The sequence below is a fragment of the Oncorhynchus nerka genome, linkage group LG1 (genome assembly GCF_034236695.1).
Source record: "Oncorhynchus nerka isolate Pitt River linkage group LG1, Oner_Uvic_2.0, whole genome shotgun sequence".
NCBI classification, from domain to species: Eukaryota; Metazoa; Chordata; class Actinopteri; order Salmoniformes; family Salmonidae; genus Oncorhynchus; species Oncorhynchus nerka.
Window position 1 is genome coordinate 46,644,291 of NC_088396.1, and position 18,247 is coordinate 46,662,537.

Genomic DNA, 18,247 nt, shown 5'->3' on the forward strand with positions numbered 1-18,247 from the left:
CACCCTCAAGAACACACCCTCATACCCACACCCTCAAGCACACACCCTCATACCCACACCCTCAAGCACACACCCGCATAACCTGAAGAGCTCTATATCACCAGCGAGCATTGTCATGTACTGGGTGTCCATAGTTATCAGAGTGTCATTGATTTTGTGGAGATGTGGTAAACTTTGGTTATTTATCTCCATGGCCTAATTAAAGATTCAGAAGGGACCTTGTCTCTGTGTTGATGTTGTGTCCCAGGGGGTTGTGCAATTCTGCTAACAAACAGGATCAGCCAGGATGCTGAAGTGGCACTCCACTGCTGGCATCCATGCTGATGGGGGTCGCTTCCTTCATCTGACCTCTGTGAGCTAACTGTACCTCAATGTCTAGGACTCCACACGACCTAGAAATTAACTCACCAATTTACGTATGCATATGGCACATCCCAGCTGTCAATTTATGCCAATGCCCCTCGAATTAGCCATGGAAAACAATGAATTTTCTCAGAGAGTTGATTAGGAGTTTTCACAATGACCCTTACCACAGTCTTTTGTGTCAGAACACTACCTGACTTTGTGGGTAGTGAGGCAGAGGCATGGATATAATTCAAGTGGAAGTGTGCCCAAGATTAAAACAAGGTCTTGCAAATTTAGCTAATATTCCAGCAAGTAATCACTTGAGTTGGTTAGTTCATTGATCTGACAGTTGTGGTTTGCATGTCTTTCTTTTCACAACTGTTTGCAGAAAGGTACCTGCCGTAGGACAGTTAGGGCAAATTGTAGAGAATTATTACATGTTTTTATTGTAAAAAAAATGGGCCTGATAAGAAATGTTATTATGATTTCTCTGGCTAATGGCCTGCTGTCCCATTTCATAGACACCGGCCCAGAGTATTTTAGTGGACTGGCCCATTTGGCCCTGATGGACTGGTATGTCAGAAATTCCGCAGATTATTTATGGTATCAGTTCTGTCTGTTTGTGTATCAATAGTTGGATGTAATGAAGTTCAAAATAAACAAGTAGTTTGCTACTAAAAGTACTACTACTTAATTATTTTATTTAGTTTTTGGATGGATCTATACAGTGTCGTGTCTTTGGCTATGCCGGATTAAGTGATATGACATGCTATTCTATAAAATAATTTCCCGTAATTAATATTACCTGATTGAGCTAATCATGTAAATGTAATTAACTAGAGAGTCAGGGCACCACGAAATAATATTTATAGAGCTGTTATCTTCCGAATAAAGTCTTAAAGACCTAGTAATATTTTACTTCAATAGCAGTCAATATTAATCGTCACCCTAATTCAGTCTCATCTGAAAGTTGTACATTCTTGGTTATCTTCACGAACCCTGGCTAACAAGTTGAATCAGCAATACAAAATTGGGTTTAATTATTTATTTACTAAATACCAAACTAATCACACAGAATTACACACGCACACACACACACATAATTAATCATAACTTGATTACAAATTACGTCATAAAGGAAAACGTCCCTAGCGGGAGGAACAGATATGACAGCTTGTTACACAAAAGAAAAGGGCTGGGTTTGAGTGAAAGAGCGGGAAGACTGAGGAACAAAGGGAAGAAGCTGGGCTATCGTAAATACAGTATCTTATGCATTCTAAATTCCAAATTATTATTTGGAAAAGGAAAATGCAATAAATATTTACTCTGAGCTGCTCTTCAGTAGGTTGGTGGTAGATGGAAGAGCGTGTTGCCAAACCAAGTCATTTGTCCTTTGAAGAATGTCTCTGGTGGTCAATTGGATACGTTGTAGTAACGTCGTTGTGTGATAGACGGAATACTCTGTCTGTTCCTTCCTAACCCAAGTTTGCTGTTGCTGTTGCTAACTCAACGGCTAGGAGGTATCACTTCTGTAGTGAATAAGAGTTCAAAGTTCATACCATTCGCAACCAAAGCTCACGCTGATGTTGGCTTCGTTCTGTAGTTATTATCTGAACCATTCTGACATCGGACCGTCGTCCTCACATCCTCGGAACAGGTTACATTGTTGTCAAGGCTTTATATAGGAAGGGAGAGGAGGGCATGTTTGAAAAGTTTTATAGCCCATGATTGAGCATAGCCCTAACCTTATGAAAACCCAAATCTCACATTTTAGAAGCTAAAATCACATTTCATCCCATCACAAATAATTTCATATTCAAACATTTAAATTGCACAACAATTTCATGTGAATCCGAAAACTCTGATGTGTAGACTTTCCACTGTAGAGTTTATGTCATCTTATCATTGATGAGAATGTCTCAGATGACAACTGAACTGACATCATATTCATTAAGTACCACCGAATATGTTCAATTGGTCGGATTACCAGAATATAGTTCATTTCCCCCCACCTTCTGATGTTCCCAGAATCTCTATGTTAACCAAAGGGGTTTGCAAATGTAACATCAGTAGGGTAGAGAGAGGAAAAAGGGGGGAAGAGGTATTTATATCTTTCATAAACCTACCCCCAGGCCAACGTCATGACAACAGTTTCCCTGTAAATCACTTTTTCTTCTTATGACATAAACCTAACATAACGAGGGACTTTAAAATACATCTCTAAATTCGGCCTGGCGTGCTGTACTTTGGATGGCATCTTCAGCATGACAGTAACAGCCTATTGCTCTGCTATCTGCTGAAGTTAAGTGGCAGCTCTGGAATAAGCCTCTTGCCAAGTGTTAAGTAGAAATCAAGACACCTTTCGACAGCCTCCTCATACATTTAGTTGCTTCTGCGTCTCAACTACAATTAAAGCCTCCGTTAGATCAGCTACAAGCATGTCAGGTTGACATTCCTATGATTAAGTAAAGCTATTGTTATGTAAGTTGTTAAATTTTCCTTTTTTGTTTTGTTAAAAGATAAGTTCAATGGAAATAGTTTCCAAGGTAAAATCTTGAAGTGATTGCTAACGATAAGTATGAATGCAGTATTCTTTGTGAAGGGTTCTTTCTCTTCTCAATCTATTTTCTGCACCATTCTTTTACCTCTTTTGTATCCCATAAAGAAGTCATACCCACAAAGGAGTTAAAACCTTTATTTTTTGTCAGGAGAGAAGCAACCGTCTCTTTTGTACGGTGTGCAGTGCTGCAGAGCAAAAAGCAATTTGGAATTACAGAAGCCCAGACACTGATTAGCATTGGTAGGTTGGCTAAAAATGACTTTTTAATGACCAAAACATCACATATTTATGATTTTCTGTTTGCAGCATATTTTTTAATGAATTTTCTGTCCTGAAATTGCAAGTAAATAGTGAGCATGTTTGTGTGTGTACGTGTGTGCGTGTGTGTGTGCGTGTATGTGTGTGTGTGCATGTGTGTGTGTCTGTGTGTATGTATGTATGTTTGTGAAGTTAGTAATGATACTAGACTTTTGCCACTACTAATATTCAGTCAAATAACTGACCAGTCGTGTTACGTAATGTCCCCACTAACTGAGGATCTATTGGTTGTATCTCTTGCTGTCCCATGTCTCTCAGATCCAGCAACGCTCTGTAGGGAGACAATCACAGTCTATCTCTGGCTCACTAACCTTCCTCATTGTTTTTCAACTGTTCAACTGACTTCCAGTGGACCTGCCAGTATTCCTAGATGAAACTGGCAGAGATTCCAGCTCTGTAGATGTTGAAGCACCAACTGCTCTCAACAGCTGTTCTGGCCCGTGACACTCAGGAGGGAGACAATTCCAGCAGAAATGTCATAGAGATGATGGCGGGGGTTTAGCCTGTGAAATGACTGTGTCCCGGGTAAATGCAGAAACCCGATGAGATTTCAATATTTACCATCAATAATGTAGGTCCTAAACAGTGGATATTCAACCCTATAAAATAGTTTGGACCAGCATCTAATAAAGCAGCTGTCGCCGTGGAGATGTATCTGGCTGAAGCACAGTGTTGGGGAACAAGTCTTTTCTCCTGATGGATTTCTAAGAGGTTCTCTGGTGGAGATGAAATTGGCTATTCACTCTGGGGACTGAATGTTGGAGAGGCCACACCGGGCAAATGACGGGCAGACATCTGTGTGCATTTTATCAGCATTATGCAGGGTAAAGCATCCAAAGTGTACATCTGGGGTTGTGCTCAGCCTTATAGAAAATTATAAAAGGGAGTTGTGCTGATATTCCAAAACTATATTTCCTGTGCAGGTAACATGTAGAAATACTGAATAAGTGAAAGGTTAGGTTTAGTCTAAACCTATTAAAAATATCTCTCAAGTTAAACGGACAAATACAGTTTAACAATGGTTTAGAACAGATGCTCTGGAACATAATACACATTTCCTTTACTTTAAGGTTACTGTGAATTCTGATTAGTTCATATTCTCGTTATGCACAAACCCATTTTGGTGCTGGTTGATTAGCTCTACAAAGCCCACAGCACAATCATCCCCTGACTCTCCATGTCTCTCAAAGCAGCAAACCAGTAAACTGAAGTTAGTAAGCTTCCCTTTACCCAATTCTCATTATTCATTTGAGCTCCCCCAGAGAAACAAACACTGCCAGAGGACAACGCAGCTGGAGCATCAACAGCCAGAGGGTACAACCATTATTCTGAAGCCCAACTAACACCTCGGGCAGCACAGTGTGGGTTCCCTGTGGAAACTGCTAAACACGTTCTGTTGGCACAGTGTGTTATACCATTTCATTGTATGGTGAGGCTGATAGAGCAGAGGACATCTGACACGAAGAGGATTGAGAAGAATCGTTCTTCTCCGCTAACGCTTCAAGAAAATAGTTTTCCTTTTGCCCAGGGTAAAGATGTCAGATAGATATCCAATTTGGGATGAGATTGAGTTGTCAACAAATGGGAATTTAATTTGAAATAAATCACATTTTGTAACTTCAAATCAAATCAAATCAAATTTTATTTGTCACATACACATGGTTAGCAGATGTTAATGCGAGTGTAGCGAAATGCTTGTGCTTCTAGTTCCGACAATGCAGGAATAACCAACAAGTAATCTAACTAACAATTCCTAACTACTGTCTTATACACAGTGTAAGGGGATAAAGAATATGTACATAAGGATATATGAATGAGTGATGGTACAGAGCAGCATAGGCAAGATACAGTAGATGGTATCGAGTACAGTATATACATATGAGATGAGTATGTAAACAAAGTGGCATAGTTAAAGTGGCTAGTGATACATGTATTACATAAGGATGCAGTCGATGATATAGAGTACAGTATATACGTATGCATATGAGATGAATAATGTAGGGTAAGTAACATTATATAAGGTAGCATTGTTTAAAGTGGCTAGTGATATATTTACATCATTTCCCATCAATTCCCATTATTAAAGTGGCTGGAGTTGAGTCAGTGTCAGTGTGTTGGCAGCAGCCACTCAATGTTAGTGGTGGCTGTTTAACAGTCTGATGGCCTTGAGATAGAAGCTGTTTTTCAGTCTCTCGGTCCCAGCTTTGATGCACCTGTACTGACCTCGCCTTCTGGATGATAGCGGGGTGAACAGGCAGTGGCTCGGTTGGTTGATGTCCTTGATGATCTTTATGGCCTTCCTGTAACATCGGGTGGTGTAGGTGTCCTGGAGGGCAGGTAGTTTGCCCCCGGTGATGCGTTGTGCAGACCTCACTACCCTCTGGAGAGCCTTACGGTTGAGGGCGGAGCAGTTGCCGTACCAGGCGGTGATACAGCCCGCCAGGATGCTCTCGAACTTTATCAACGATTTGTGAAATCTAGGTTAAATGTATGTTTACGTTGTTTTCTCTGTATATATCAATGATGTCGCTCTTGCTGCTGGTGATTCTCTAATCCACCTCTACGCAGACGATACCATTCTGTATACTTCTGGTCCTTATTTGGACACTGTGTTAACTAACCTCCAGACGAGCTTCAATGCCATTCAACTCTCCTTCCGTGGCCTCCAACTGCTCTTAAATGCCAGCAGCATACCACCCTGCATACCACTGCTGGCTTGCTTCTGAAGCTAAGCAGGGTTGGTCCTGGACAGTTCCTGGATGGGAGACCAGATGCTGCTGGAAGTGGTGTAGGAGGCACTCTTTCCTCTGGTCTAAAAAAATATATATCCTAATGCCCCTGGGAAGTGATTGGGGACACTGCCCTGTGTAGGGTGCCGTCTTTCGTAAGGGATGTTAAACGGGTGTCCTGACTCTCTGAGGTCATTAAAGATCCCATGGCACTTATCGTGAGAGTAGGGGTGTTAACCCCGGTGTCCTGGCTAAATTCCCAATCTGGCCCTCAAACCATCATGGTCACCTAATAATCCCCAGTTTACAATTGGCTCATTAATCCCCCTCCTCTCTCCTGTAACTATTCCCCAGGTCATTGCTGCAAATGAGAACGTGTTCTCAGTCAATTTACCTGGTAAAATAACGGATTAAAAAAACCTTTAAAAAAAAAAACTAAATGGGATGCTCTTCAATCGATATCAACCAGCACTTGCCCGCCCGTCCAGCATCACTACTCTGGACGGTTCTGACTTAGAATATGTGGACATCTACAAATACCTAGGTCTATGGTTAGATTGTAAGCTCTCCTTCCAGACTCACATTAAGCATCTCCAATCCAAACTTAAATCTAGAATCGGCTTCCTATTTCACAACAAAGCATCCTTCACTCATGCTGCCAAACATACCCTCGTAAAACTGACTATCCTACCGATCCTTGACTTCGGCGATGTAATTTACAAAATAGCCTCCAACACTCTACTCAGCAAATTGGATGCAATCTATCACAGTGCCATCCGTTTTGTCACCAAAGCCCCATATACTACCCACCACTTCGACCTGTATGCTGTCGTTGGCTGGCCCTCGCTTCATATTCATCGCCAAACCCGCTGGCTCCAGGTCATCTAGGTCTCTGCTAGGTAAAGCCCCGCCTTATATCAGCTCACTGGTCACCATAGCAGCACCCACCCGTAGCATGCACTCCAGCAGGTATATTTCACACGTCACCCACAAAGCCAACTCCTCATTTGGCCGCCTTTCCTTACAGTTCTCTGCTGCCAATGACTGGAACGAATTGCAGAAATCACTGAAGCTGGAGACTCATATCTCCCTCACTAACTTTAAGTGCCATCTGTCAGAGCAGCTCACAGATCACTGCACCTGTACATAGCCCATCTGTAAATAGCCCATCCAACTACCTCATCCCCATACTATTATTATTTATTTATTTATTGCTCCTTTGCACCCCAGTATCTCCACTTGCACATTGATCTTCTGCACATCTATCACTCCAGTCTCTATCACTCCAGTGTTTAATTGCTAACATGTCATTATTTCGCTACTATTGCACACACTGTATATATACTTTTTTTCTATTGTGTTATTGACTGTACGTTTGTTTATTCCATGTGTGACTCTGTGTTGTTGTTTGTGTCGCACTGCTTTGCTTTATCTTGGCCAGGTCGCAGTTGTAAATGAGAACTTGTTCTCAACTAGCCTACCTGGTTAAATAAAGGTGTTCTCAACTAGCCTACCTGGTTAAATAAAGGTGAAATAAAAAATACAAAATAAAAAATCAACTAGTCACGTCGATGATTCATTCAATCAACTAGTCACGTCGATGATTCATTCAATCAACTAGTCACGTCGATGACTCATTCAATCAACTAGTCACGTCGATGATTCATTCAATCAACTAGTCACGTCGATGACTCATTCAATCAACTAGTCACGTCGATGATTCATTCAATCAACTAGTCACGTCGATGATTCATTCAATCAACTAGTCACGTCGATGACTCATTCAATCAACTAGTCACGTCGATGATTCATTCAATCAACTAGTCACGTCGATGACTCATTCAATCAACTAGTCACGTCGATGATTCATTCAATCAACTAGTCACGTCGATGATTCATTCAATCAACTAGTCACATCAATGACTCATTCAATCAACCAGTCACGTCGATGATTCATTCAATCAACTAGTCAGGTTGATGCAATGTGATCACATTAAAGTATGTTGAAAAAATGAGGGGAGAATGTTAACTCATGAGGGTCATGTTTTATGTGCCAATTTTTGAACAAAATGTGGAGAAAAGACTAAACTAAGTCTATCAATAACAAGCTCCCTCATATTTAATGGAAAACATACGTGTTATGTGCATGTACTGTACAGTAGAGTAGAAAATATATTCTGTTTGACCAAGCCACATTGTGTTAGAACAGAACACTGTCTTATGGTACAATGAATTACACCTCAGAGTGATCTGTTTCAGTTAAATAAAACTGATGCTTGTTTGTTTTCCCATGTCAGTCAAAATAGATTTGAACCTGACTGACATGATAATTACAGACGCATCGTTGCAGCCTTTACAAAAATAAATATGTTAGGCCAATAGGCAAATGAAAAATATTGTAAGGCAAACATTATAACAGGTATTAAAGTGTTTTATTTTATTTTACCTTTATTTAACTAGGCAAGTCAGTTAAGAACAAATTCTTATTTTCAATGACGGCCTAGGAACAGTGGGTTAACTGCCTGTTCAGGGGCAGAACAACAGATTTGTACCTTGTCAGCTCGGGATATGAACTTGCAACCTTTCGGTTACTAGTCCAACGCTCTAACCACTAGGCTACCCTGTCGCCCCCAGTAAGTTGTGAGAACGGTACGAAATCATACTAATAAGCCATTATTCTCTTATTTCTTAACGAGGTTACATGGTTATAAACCCACAATAAAGGTTATGAAGGTTATAGAGGTTATAAACCCACAATAAAGGTGAATGAAAGTACTGTACTTTGTGAATGCTGGGGAACAGATTTATGTCCGTGTGCTCTCTTTTTCGATCACTTTTTGAAATCCATCAAATGAGTCACTATGTTGATTTTAGAATTTCCATTAACACCTGCCAATCCATCACAGTTTAGTAAATGGGCTTATACCATGTTTTTATAGGACATTTTGAGATATTGCCATCAATCACAGCTACAGTAATATGGTAATGTAGCCTACCAAATCCCTCGGCACCCATTCATGGTCTAGACTCTAGACGTATATACACTACCGTACAAAAGTTTGGGGTCACTTCGAAATTTCCTTGAGGAGTAACATGAAACATTCACAAAGCAAAGGCATGGGGAAAAAATGAAGGAATATACCAATGGTTAAAGTAACTGTCCGGTGTTTCCAGATTTCTATGAAATATGACCTATATTTAATTACAATAGGAGTGAAATTGTTTTCCTTAAAAATAAAAGTGAATTGAGCATGTTCAAAAGCAGCTTTTCTTTGTTGGAATGGTGTGTGAATACCCCAACAACAGAATGGTGTGTGAATATCCCAACAACAGAATGGTGTGTGAATACCCCAACAACAGAATGGTGTGTGAATACCCCAACAACAGAATGGTGTGAGAATATCCCAACAACAGAATGGTGTGAGAATACCCCAACAACAGAATGGTGTGTGAATATCCCAACAACAGAATGGTGTGAGAATACCCCAACAACAGAATGGTGTGAGAATACCCCAACAACAGAATGGTGTGAGAATACCCCAACAACAGAATGGTGTGAGAATACCCCAACAACAGAATGGTGTGTGAATATCCCAACAACAGAATGGTGTGAGAATACCCCAACAACAGAATGGTGTGAGAATACCCCAACAACAGTCTGGTGTGTGAATACCCCAAAAACAGAATGGTGTGGGAATACCCCAACAACAGAATGGTGTGTGAATATCCCAACAACAGAATGGTGTGTGAATATCCCAACAACAGAATGGTGTGTGAATATCCCAACAACAGAATGGTGTGAGAATACCCCAACAACAGAATGGTTTGAGAATACCCCAACAAAAGAATGGTGTGAGAATACCCCAACAACAGAATGGTGTGTGAATACCCCAACAACAGAATGGTGTGTGAATACCCCAACAACAGAATGGTGTGAGAATACCCCAACAACAGAATGGTTTGAGAATACCCCAACAACAGAATGGTGTGTGAATACCCCAACAACAGAATGGTGTGAGAATTTCCAAACAACAGAATGGTGTGATTGGGTTTTACCAGCCCGGGTAGGACAATCGATATGCTGATAGAATTTAGGGAGTCTTGTTTTCAGATTAGCCTCGTTAAAATCCCCAGCTACAATGAATGCAGCCTCAGGATATGTGGTTTCCAGTTTACATAGAGTCAAATAAAGTTTGTTCAGGGCCATTGATGTGTCTGCTTGGGGGGGAATATATGCGGCTGTGATTATAATCGAAGAGAATTCTCTTGGTAGATAATGCAGTTGAAATTTGATTGTGAGGAATTCTAAGTCAGGTGAACAGAAGGACTTGAGTTTCTGTATGTTGTTATGATCACACCACGCCTCGTTAATCATAAGGCATACACCCCCTTCTTCTTACCAGAAAGATATTTGTTTCTGTCGGTGCGATGCGTGAAGAAACCAGCTGGCTGTACCGACAACAATAGCGTGTCTCGAGTGAGCCATGTTTCCGTGAAGTAAAGAACGTTACAGTCTCTTATGTCTCTCTGGAATGCTACACTTGCTTGGATTTCATCAACCTTGTTGTCAAGAGACTGGACATTGGCGAGTAGTATGCTAGGGAGTGGCGCGCGATGTGCCCGTCTCCGGAGCCTGACCCGAAGACCGCTTCGTCTGCCCCTTTTACGGCATCGTTGTTTTGGTTCGCTGGCTGGGATCCGATCAATTGTCCTTGGTGGTGGGCATAACACAGGATCCGCTTTGGGAAAGTTGTATTCCTGGTCGTAATGATGTTGACCTTGCTCTTATATCCAGTAGTTCCTCCAGACTGTATGCAATAAACCTAAGATTACCTGGGGTACCAATATAAGAAATAACACATAAAAAAGTTTCCTAGGAACGTGAAGCGAGGTGGCCATCTCTGTCGGCGCCGGAATAGCCCAACAACAGAATTGTGTGAGCGTGCCCCAACAACAGAATGGTGTGAGCGTGCCCCAACAACAGAATTGTGTGGGCGTGCCCCAACAACAGAGTGGTGTGAGCGTGCCCCAACAACAGAATTGTGTGGGCGTGCCCCAACAACAGAGTGGTGTGAGCGTGCCCCAACAACAGAGTGGTGTGAGCGTGCCCCAACAACAGAATTGTGTGGGCGTGCCCCAACAACAGAGTGGTGTGAGCGTGCCCCAACAACAGAATTGTGTGGGCGTGCCCCAACAACAGAATGGTGTGAGAATACCCCAATGACAGAATGGTGTGAGCGTACCCCAACAACAGAATGGTGTGAGTGTCCCCAAACAACAGAATGGTGTGAGCGTGCCCCAACAACAGAATTGTGTGAGCGTACCCCAACAACAGAATGGTGTGAGCGTGCCCCAACAACAGAATTGTGTGGTTGTCCCCAACGACAGAATGGTGTGAGCGTACCCCAACAACAGAATGGTGTGTGCGTGCCCCAACAACAGAGTGGTGTGAGTGTGCCCCAACAACAGTATGGTGTGAGCGTGCCCCAACAACAGAGTGGTGTGAGCATACCCCAACAACAGAATGGTGTGAGCGTGCCCCAACAACAGAATGGTGTGAGCGTGCCCCAACAACAGAATGGTGTGAGCGTGCCCCAACAACAGAGTGGTGTGAGCGTGCCCCAACAACAGAGTGGTGTGAGCGTGCCCCAACAACAGAGTGGTGTGAGCGTGCCCCAACAACAGAGTGGTGTGAGCGTGCCCCAACAACAGAATGGTGTGAGCGTGCCCCAACAACAGAGTGGTGTGAGCGTACCCCAACAACAGAATGGTGTGAGCGTGCCCCAACAACAGAGTGGTGTGAGCATACCCCAACAACAGAATGGTGTGAGTGTCCCCAAACAACAGAATGGTGTGAGCGTGCCCCAACAACAGAATTGTGTGAGCGTACCCCAACAACAGAATGGTGTGAGCGTGCCCCAACAACAGAATTGTGTGGTTGTCCCCAACGACAGAATGGTGTGAGCGTACCCCAACAACAGAATGGTGTGAGCGTGCCCCAACAACAGAGTGGTGTGAGTGTGCCCCAACAACAGTATGGTGTGAGCGTGCCCCAACAACAGAGTGGTGTGAGCATACCCCAACAACAGAATGGTGTGAGCGTGCCCCAACAACAGAATGGTGTGAGCGTGCCCCAACAACAGAATGGTGTGAGCGTGCCCCAACAACAGAGTGGTGTGAGCGTGCCCCAACAACAGAGTGGTGTGAGCGTGCCCCAACAACAGAGTGGTGTGAGCGTGCCCCAACAACAGAGTGGTGTGAGCGTGCCCCAACAACAGAATGGTGTGAGCGTAACCCAACAACAGAATGGTGTGAGCGTAACCCAACAACAGAATGGTGTGAGCGTGCCCCAACAACAGAATGGTGTGAGCGTGCCCCAACAACAGAGTGGTGTGAGCGTACCCCAACAACAGAATGGTGTGAGCGTGCCCCAACAACAGAATTGTGTGGTTGCGCCCCAACGACAGAATGGTGTGAGCGTACCCCAACAACAGAATGGTGTGAGCGTGCCCCAACAACAGAGTGGTGTGAGTGTGCCCCAACAACAGTATGGTGTGAGCGTGCCCCAACAACAGAGTGGTGTGAGCATACCCCAACAACAGAATGGTGTGAGCGTGCCCCAACAACAGAATGGTGTGAGCGTGCCCCAACAACAGAATGGTGTGAGCGTGCCCCAACAACAGAGTGGTGTGAGCGTGCCCCAACAACAGAGTGGTGTGAGCGTGCCCCAACAACAGAGTGGTGTGAGCGTGCCCCAACAACAGAGTGGTGTGAGCGTGCCCCAACAACAGAATGGTGTGAGCGTAACCCAACAACAGAATGGTGTGAGCGTAACCCAACAACAGAATGGTGTGAGCGTGCCCCAACAACAGAATGGTGTGAGCGTGCCCCAACAACAGAGTGGTGTGAGCGTGCCCCAACAACAGAGTGGTGTGAGCGTGCCCCAACAACAGAATGGTGTGAGCGTACCCCAACAACAGAATGGTGTGAGCGTGCCCCAACAACAGAATGGTGTGAGCGTAACCCAACAACAGAATGGTGTGAGCGTGCCCCAACAACAGAATGGTGTGAGCGTGCCCCAACAACAGAGTGGTGTGAGCGTGCCCCAACAACAGAGTGGTGTGAGCGTGCCCCAACAACAGAATGGTGTGAGCGTGCCCCAACAACAGAATGGTGTGAGTGTGCCACAATGACAGAAGTGTGTGCGCGTGCCCCTACAACAGAATTGTGTGAGCGTGGTCCAACAACAGAATTGTGTGGGCATGCCTCAACAACAGAATGATGTGGGCATTCTCCAACAACAGAATGGTGTGGGCATATACCGGTAATAAATAAATTCATGCAAGTAGGCCGCTGATTGGCCAGCTGAACCTCCGGAAGAGACATCATCCACAATGAGGAAATAGCAAGCATTTTTGAAACGGTCTGTTTGAGATACAAGTTTGAGGTGGGGTTTTTGTTTGTGTTTTTTCTCCAATTTATGCTTTGGCCACAAATACAAGTATAGTATGAGTCAACAACATTATTTGAACTTTTAAAAGTTAGATTTTCACCGGGAAGGTACTCTATTGTTGTTTTCTTCAAATAGCATGTAGCAATTTCTACTTTATACCGCTGATATGGTGAGGCAGCTCGTCTCAATAGAGTTGGTTGTCCCATGATGGCAGCCTTAGCTTTATCTCACTGGAGGCATATCACAACTCCAGAGCTAACTGAGGAAAAGGAGCTTGTTTTGTTGCAGAACCAGCATAGAAAATCACTTGTCTTCAAGGACATAAGCCCTCTTGAGACAGGCTCTTTATTTCCATTAAATCTCAAACTTCTCTAACAGCAGAATATCATCTGCCAGCCACATTGTCACAGTGAAGAGTAGATCCTAACATAAGGAGGGAAGGTGTGGGAGTAGGTATACAATCCGTATGGGCCTACTCCCTTAGCCTCAACCTCCTCCCTTAGTCTCAACCTCCTCCCTTAGCCTCAACCTCCTCCCTTAGCCTCAACCTCCTCCCTTAGCCTCAACCAGCTCAGAGTGTTGCTAGAATGTTCAAAACAAAGTGAACAGACAGGAAGTGTTTCCTAATCCTCTGACAGTTTCAGCTGCTCCATCTCAGCGCTGTGTACTGTACTGTAAGCCTTTGACTCACTGAGGGAAGGGATATAATAAAACTTGTCGGTGAGATTTATTGGCAGCTAAAATGACATAAAATTGATTTCCTGCAAGGAAATCCAAGGAGAGGAAGAAGTCTGGGGCCTCTTAGCAGGTTCTCATTAATTAATAGGTTGTCTCAGGGGGCGAAGGCGTTATGTAACACTGTGGTGATTTAGTCCCATGGCGGAGACAGGGAAGCACTATAGGTGTCTCACAGGATAAGCCTAACTAGTGCATCGAAGGAAGGAATTCTTCACCCAGATAATACATGTGTAGCGTAGCAAGGACAATCTGAGCAATAACGCCAATGAATCCTGTGATTTCAATTGAATAACATCATATTCTGTCAGCAGCATCATTTACTAAGGGGCTGCACCAAAGCCCACAATTAAGTGGGAAGGAAACTGAGATATTAATTTTCACTCTATTCCATTTCATGGATGAGAAACTGTGATTCAATTAAAGTGTCAATACACATGGTATGGTCCTTGTTAGTTTAAGAAAAGAGAGCAAAATAGCAAATCAGGTGTGAAAACTGCTAAGGCAGAAAGTCAGTCCCATTAGACCTTTCTTGTCACCCTGAAATCTGAGCTAATGACAACTCATGTGTGTGATCTAGATGTGCAAATGCAATCCAGCTAATGTGATGCTCCTCGTTCTATCGGTCTCATCAGTTTGGGGCGGCAGCTAGCCTAGTAGGTAGATGGGCCAGTAACCGAAAGGTTGCTGGATCGAATCTATCGGTCTCATCAGTTTGGGACGGCAGCTAGCCTAGTAGGTAGATGGGCCAGTAACCGAAAGGTTGCTGCATCGAATCTATCGGTCTCATCAGTTTGGTGCAGCAGCTGGCCTAGTAGGTAGATGGGCCAGTAACCGAAAGGTTGCTGCATCGAATCTATCGGTCTCATCAGTTTGGTGCAGCAGCTGGCCTAGTAGTTAGATGGGCCAGTAACCGAAAGGTTGCTGCATCGAATCTATCGGTCTCATCAGTTTGGTGCAGCAGCTGGCCTAGTAGTTAGATGGGCCAGTAACCGAAAGGTTGCTGGATCGAATCTATCGGTCTCATCAGTTTGTGGCGGTAGCTAGCCTAGTAGTTAGATGGGCCAGTAACCGAAAGGTTGCTGGATCGAATCCTCAAGCTGACAAGGTAAAGAATCTGCTGTTCTGCCCCAAGGCAGTTAACGAGTCTTGTTACAGTCCACCAAATTAAGCATATAATTCCCCTATCAGCACGTGGTTCCCCTCTGAGCCAGTGTTACACGGACTACAATCAGAAGCTCAGCATTAATTAGAATATCTAACTTCAGCCTTATCCCCTCACGAAGTTTACAAAGTAAAGCTGCAAGTAATTATCTGTCACACCATCTTCATTCGGTTGTTGAATTGATGGTTTGACTCTGTCAGAAGATCACATTGACACTTGTACTCCTGAAGGCAATGTTGAACATGGCAGTGGCGGCAAACCTCATTTTAAGACTGATATCACCAGAAGTGCTGTTAACGATCATGTATTTTCACTGATATTTAAGTCATATTTCGAATGAGAATCAAGTCGATATCTATTTATTGGACCTTAATAATACTAGCAATGGAATTGAAAACACATTATCATGCACAACAACAACAACAACAACAACAACCTGTAAGTGTTGAGGTTGGTTTTGTCCTCCAAAGTACATATACTTGTTTTATGTCAAGCACCAGCATAGGCCTGTTATTTCAGTGTTTTTATCCGCTGTCACAGATCCACTTCACACTTGTGAGGTGAGCGGTGTCTCTGCCCCATGGTCTCCTCCACGGGAACTCTGTGAAGGTGGGAGACAGGGCCTACTGGTCTTAGAGTTTTGACACTGAACCTGTCATGGCTGTCAGATTGGATGCTGGAAGAAGTTCAATCTCATCCCCCAGAGAGACAGCCATCACTGTGGATTGGGTCAGCTGCTGTGATGGCTGTTCTGAAGGTTACCTGGCTCTACCTGATCCTAGGACAAGGTTTGAATCTTTGGCTGTGTTCCAAGCGACAAGGACCCTGCCTTTGGAGGCACCATTTCAGGGCGTAAAAATTCCTGCGATTTTGAAGTCATCATCCAATGTATCCTCAAATATTTAAGATAAATATCTTATAAATATATAAGATAGCTGAGATAAAATTATATACAGTATATTTCTTATATCTCTTAGAATATGTATATGTAGGATATCCCATAACATCTTACGATTTAGCTAGCTAAAAAAAACAAGGTCCGTTAAATTTATGGCGGACGTAAATCCCGCTTCTGAGAAACATTTCCAGAAGAATGAGAAATAACTTCATGAAATGTGAGTATTAAATTGATTTATTCACCAAATGAATGTTAAAATGTTCAACTAATTATTTTCATATGAATTTTAAATGCACTAATTTTTACATACAATTCCCAGTTTGCCCCACTAACAATTGACATGATCCAGCTAGTTTGCAAACGATCTCATCGGAATCAGCGCTTTAGATGGACAACTGAAATACTGTTAACTAGCTAATTGTGAATTCATGAATGTTCTAAATGAGGAAAAACTGGACAGTTTGTAAATCCTGAATTGGTGAACTTGCTAGCCAGCTAATGACAAATCTAGCAAAACATGTTCTTACGGTCTGAAGAGGACATGCGCTCATTTCACTCCATTGGCAGGACACTCTTCCAACTGGTTTGGAAGTAAGACATAGTAACATTGTCTAGTACTTTCTTTTGCCACTTTCCCTCCCTCTCGTGGTGACCCATTGTGTCTGAGGTCCATGTTACCAGTTCAAATGGGAGCCCAAGTCTATAAATTATTAGACTAACAGGTGATAACTTGAAGGTTTAAATCTCCTCTACCTTCATCCCCAGCACCTGCCATTGGATAGAGAGATTTTGACCTCCATTTAGACTAAATCATGAGTTTTTCTTTAAGTAATGCACAGCGGATCATAGGAAAAAGTACCAATAATAGGTTTATGTAATATGCAGTGTTTTCATATTATCATTAACTTGCTACAACGTCAGGTTGACTGAGACTGTGTTTATTCAAATAAGCAAACTCTTTTCTCATGCATCATGGTGTAACAGACTCCAAGGCTCTCCACAAACTTATTGAATAAAAGCTTCTTCTCATATTAATGTAGACTATTGCCTTATTTATTCAAAGTGACTCATTTCTTCCTACACTAGCCCATACAGTAGCTATATTATTCCAAGACTACATGTCAGAGAGATACATCAGACTAGTATTTTTCCCCATGGTTATTCCCGTTTTTCTCTGTAGCTCCATGGCTACCGAAAGTGTGGACCAAACCTGAGAATCTGATGGTGCTATGTATGGGCAACTTCCCGTGGCGGTTGTCATGGGTCCTGGCCCATCAGCGAATCACAGGCCACCCGGGCCGAGATCACTAACCTCGTACAACTTGTGAGACAAGTTTACATTCTGTTTCGCTACATGGATTCAGTGATAACGCAGCAGTAATCAGTCTGGTAATTATGAGGTCACCACAGAGAGCCAACAAAACAGCCTGCCCAACAGCATAATCTCCCAGATCCCGCCTCTGGTAACTCTACTCAATTCTATTTAGTTCTAATCTATTTAAATAACTTCTTATTTGAAAAGGTTTATATGTCAAACGGGTTTTTGTTATATTGGAGTGTTCTGTGATGTATATAAAGTGATGTATATAAAGTGTAATATTGGGATGAAAACCAAAAATGTAATACATTTAAATTCTATATCTGACATGGTACAGGTGTCTTCTTTTCAGTCAGTGAGAGTGTGCCGCTGACTGAAGTGGTGCTATATTATCAGACTCACACGTGTCCTAGCTTCAGCTTCAGCTGTATCCAAACCCTCACCCTGGTCCCTGCCATTACTCCAATCCATATTGACTCCCTGCCCAGTGTTTAAGCTATTATAACAATGGCTGACAGTGCAAAAAAGCATATCAGTTATGTGTTCATTAAGCATTATCCTACTATAAGTGCTTTTTCATTGATACACAGTTAGTGCAGTTGCTGAGCTGAAAGTCATCTATCACACATTCAGTCTCCATTTTCCAGTCAGCAATTCTTCCTGAATGCATTATTCTATGGACTGTGCTTTTTGTTTGCTACTCATTACAAACAATACATTTGCGTC

General features: G+C 42.9%; 1 protein-coding gene across 1 annotated transcript; it reads left to right on the forward strand.

The window, feature by feature from the left end:
* Positions 1-286: 286 nt before the first annotated feature.
* Positions 287-13,145, forward strand: LOC135571390 (alpha-protein kinase 1-like). The gene is made up of 4 exons (XM_065017462.1): positions 287-352; positions 10,910-11,158; positions 11,341-11,805; positions 11,907-13,145. The coding sequence occupies exons 1-4, from the start codon at positions 287-289 to the stop codon at positions 13,143-13,145; spliced, it is 2,019 nt and encodes a 672-aa protein (XP_064873534.1).
* The last annotated feature ends 5,102 nt before the right edge of the window (positions 13,146-18,247 follow it).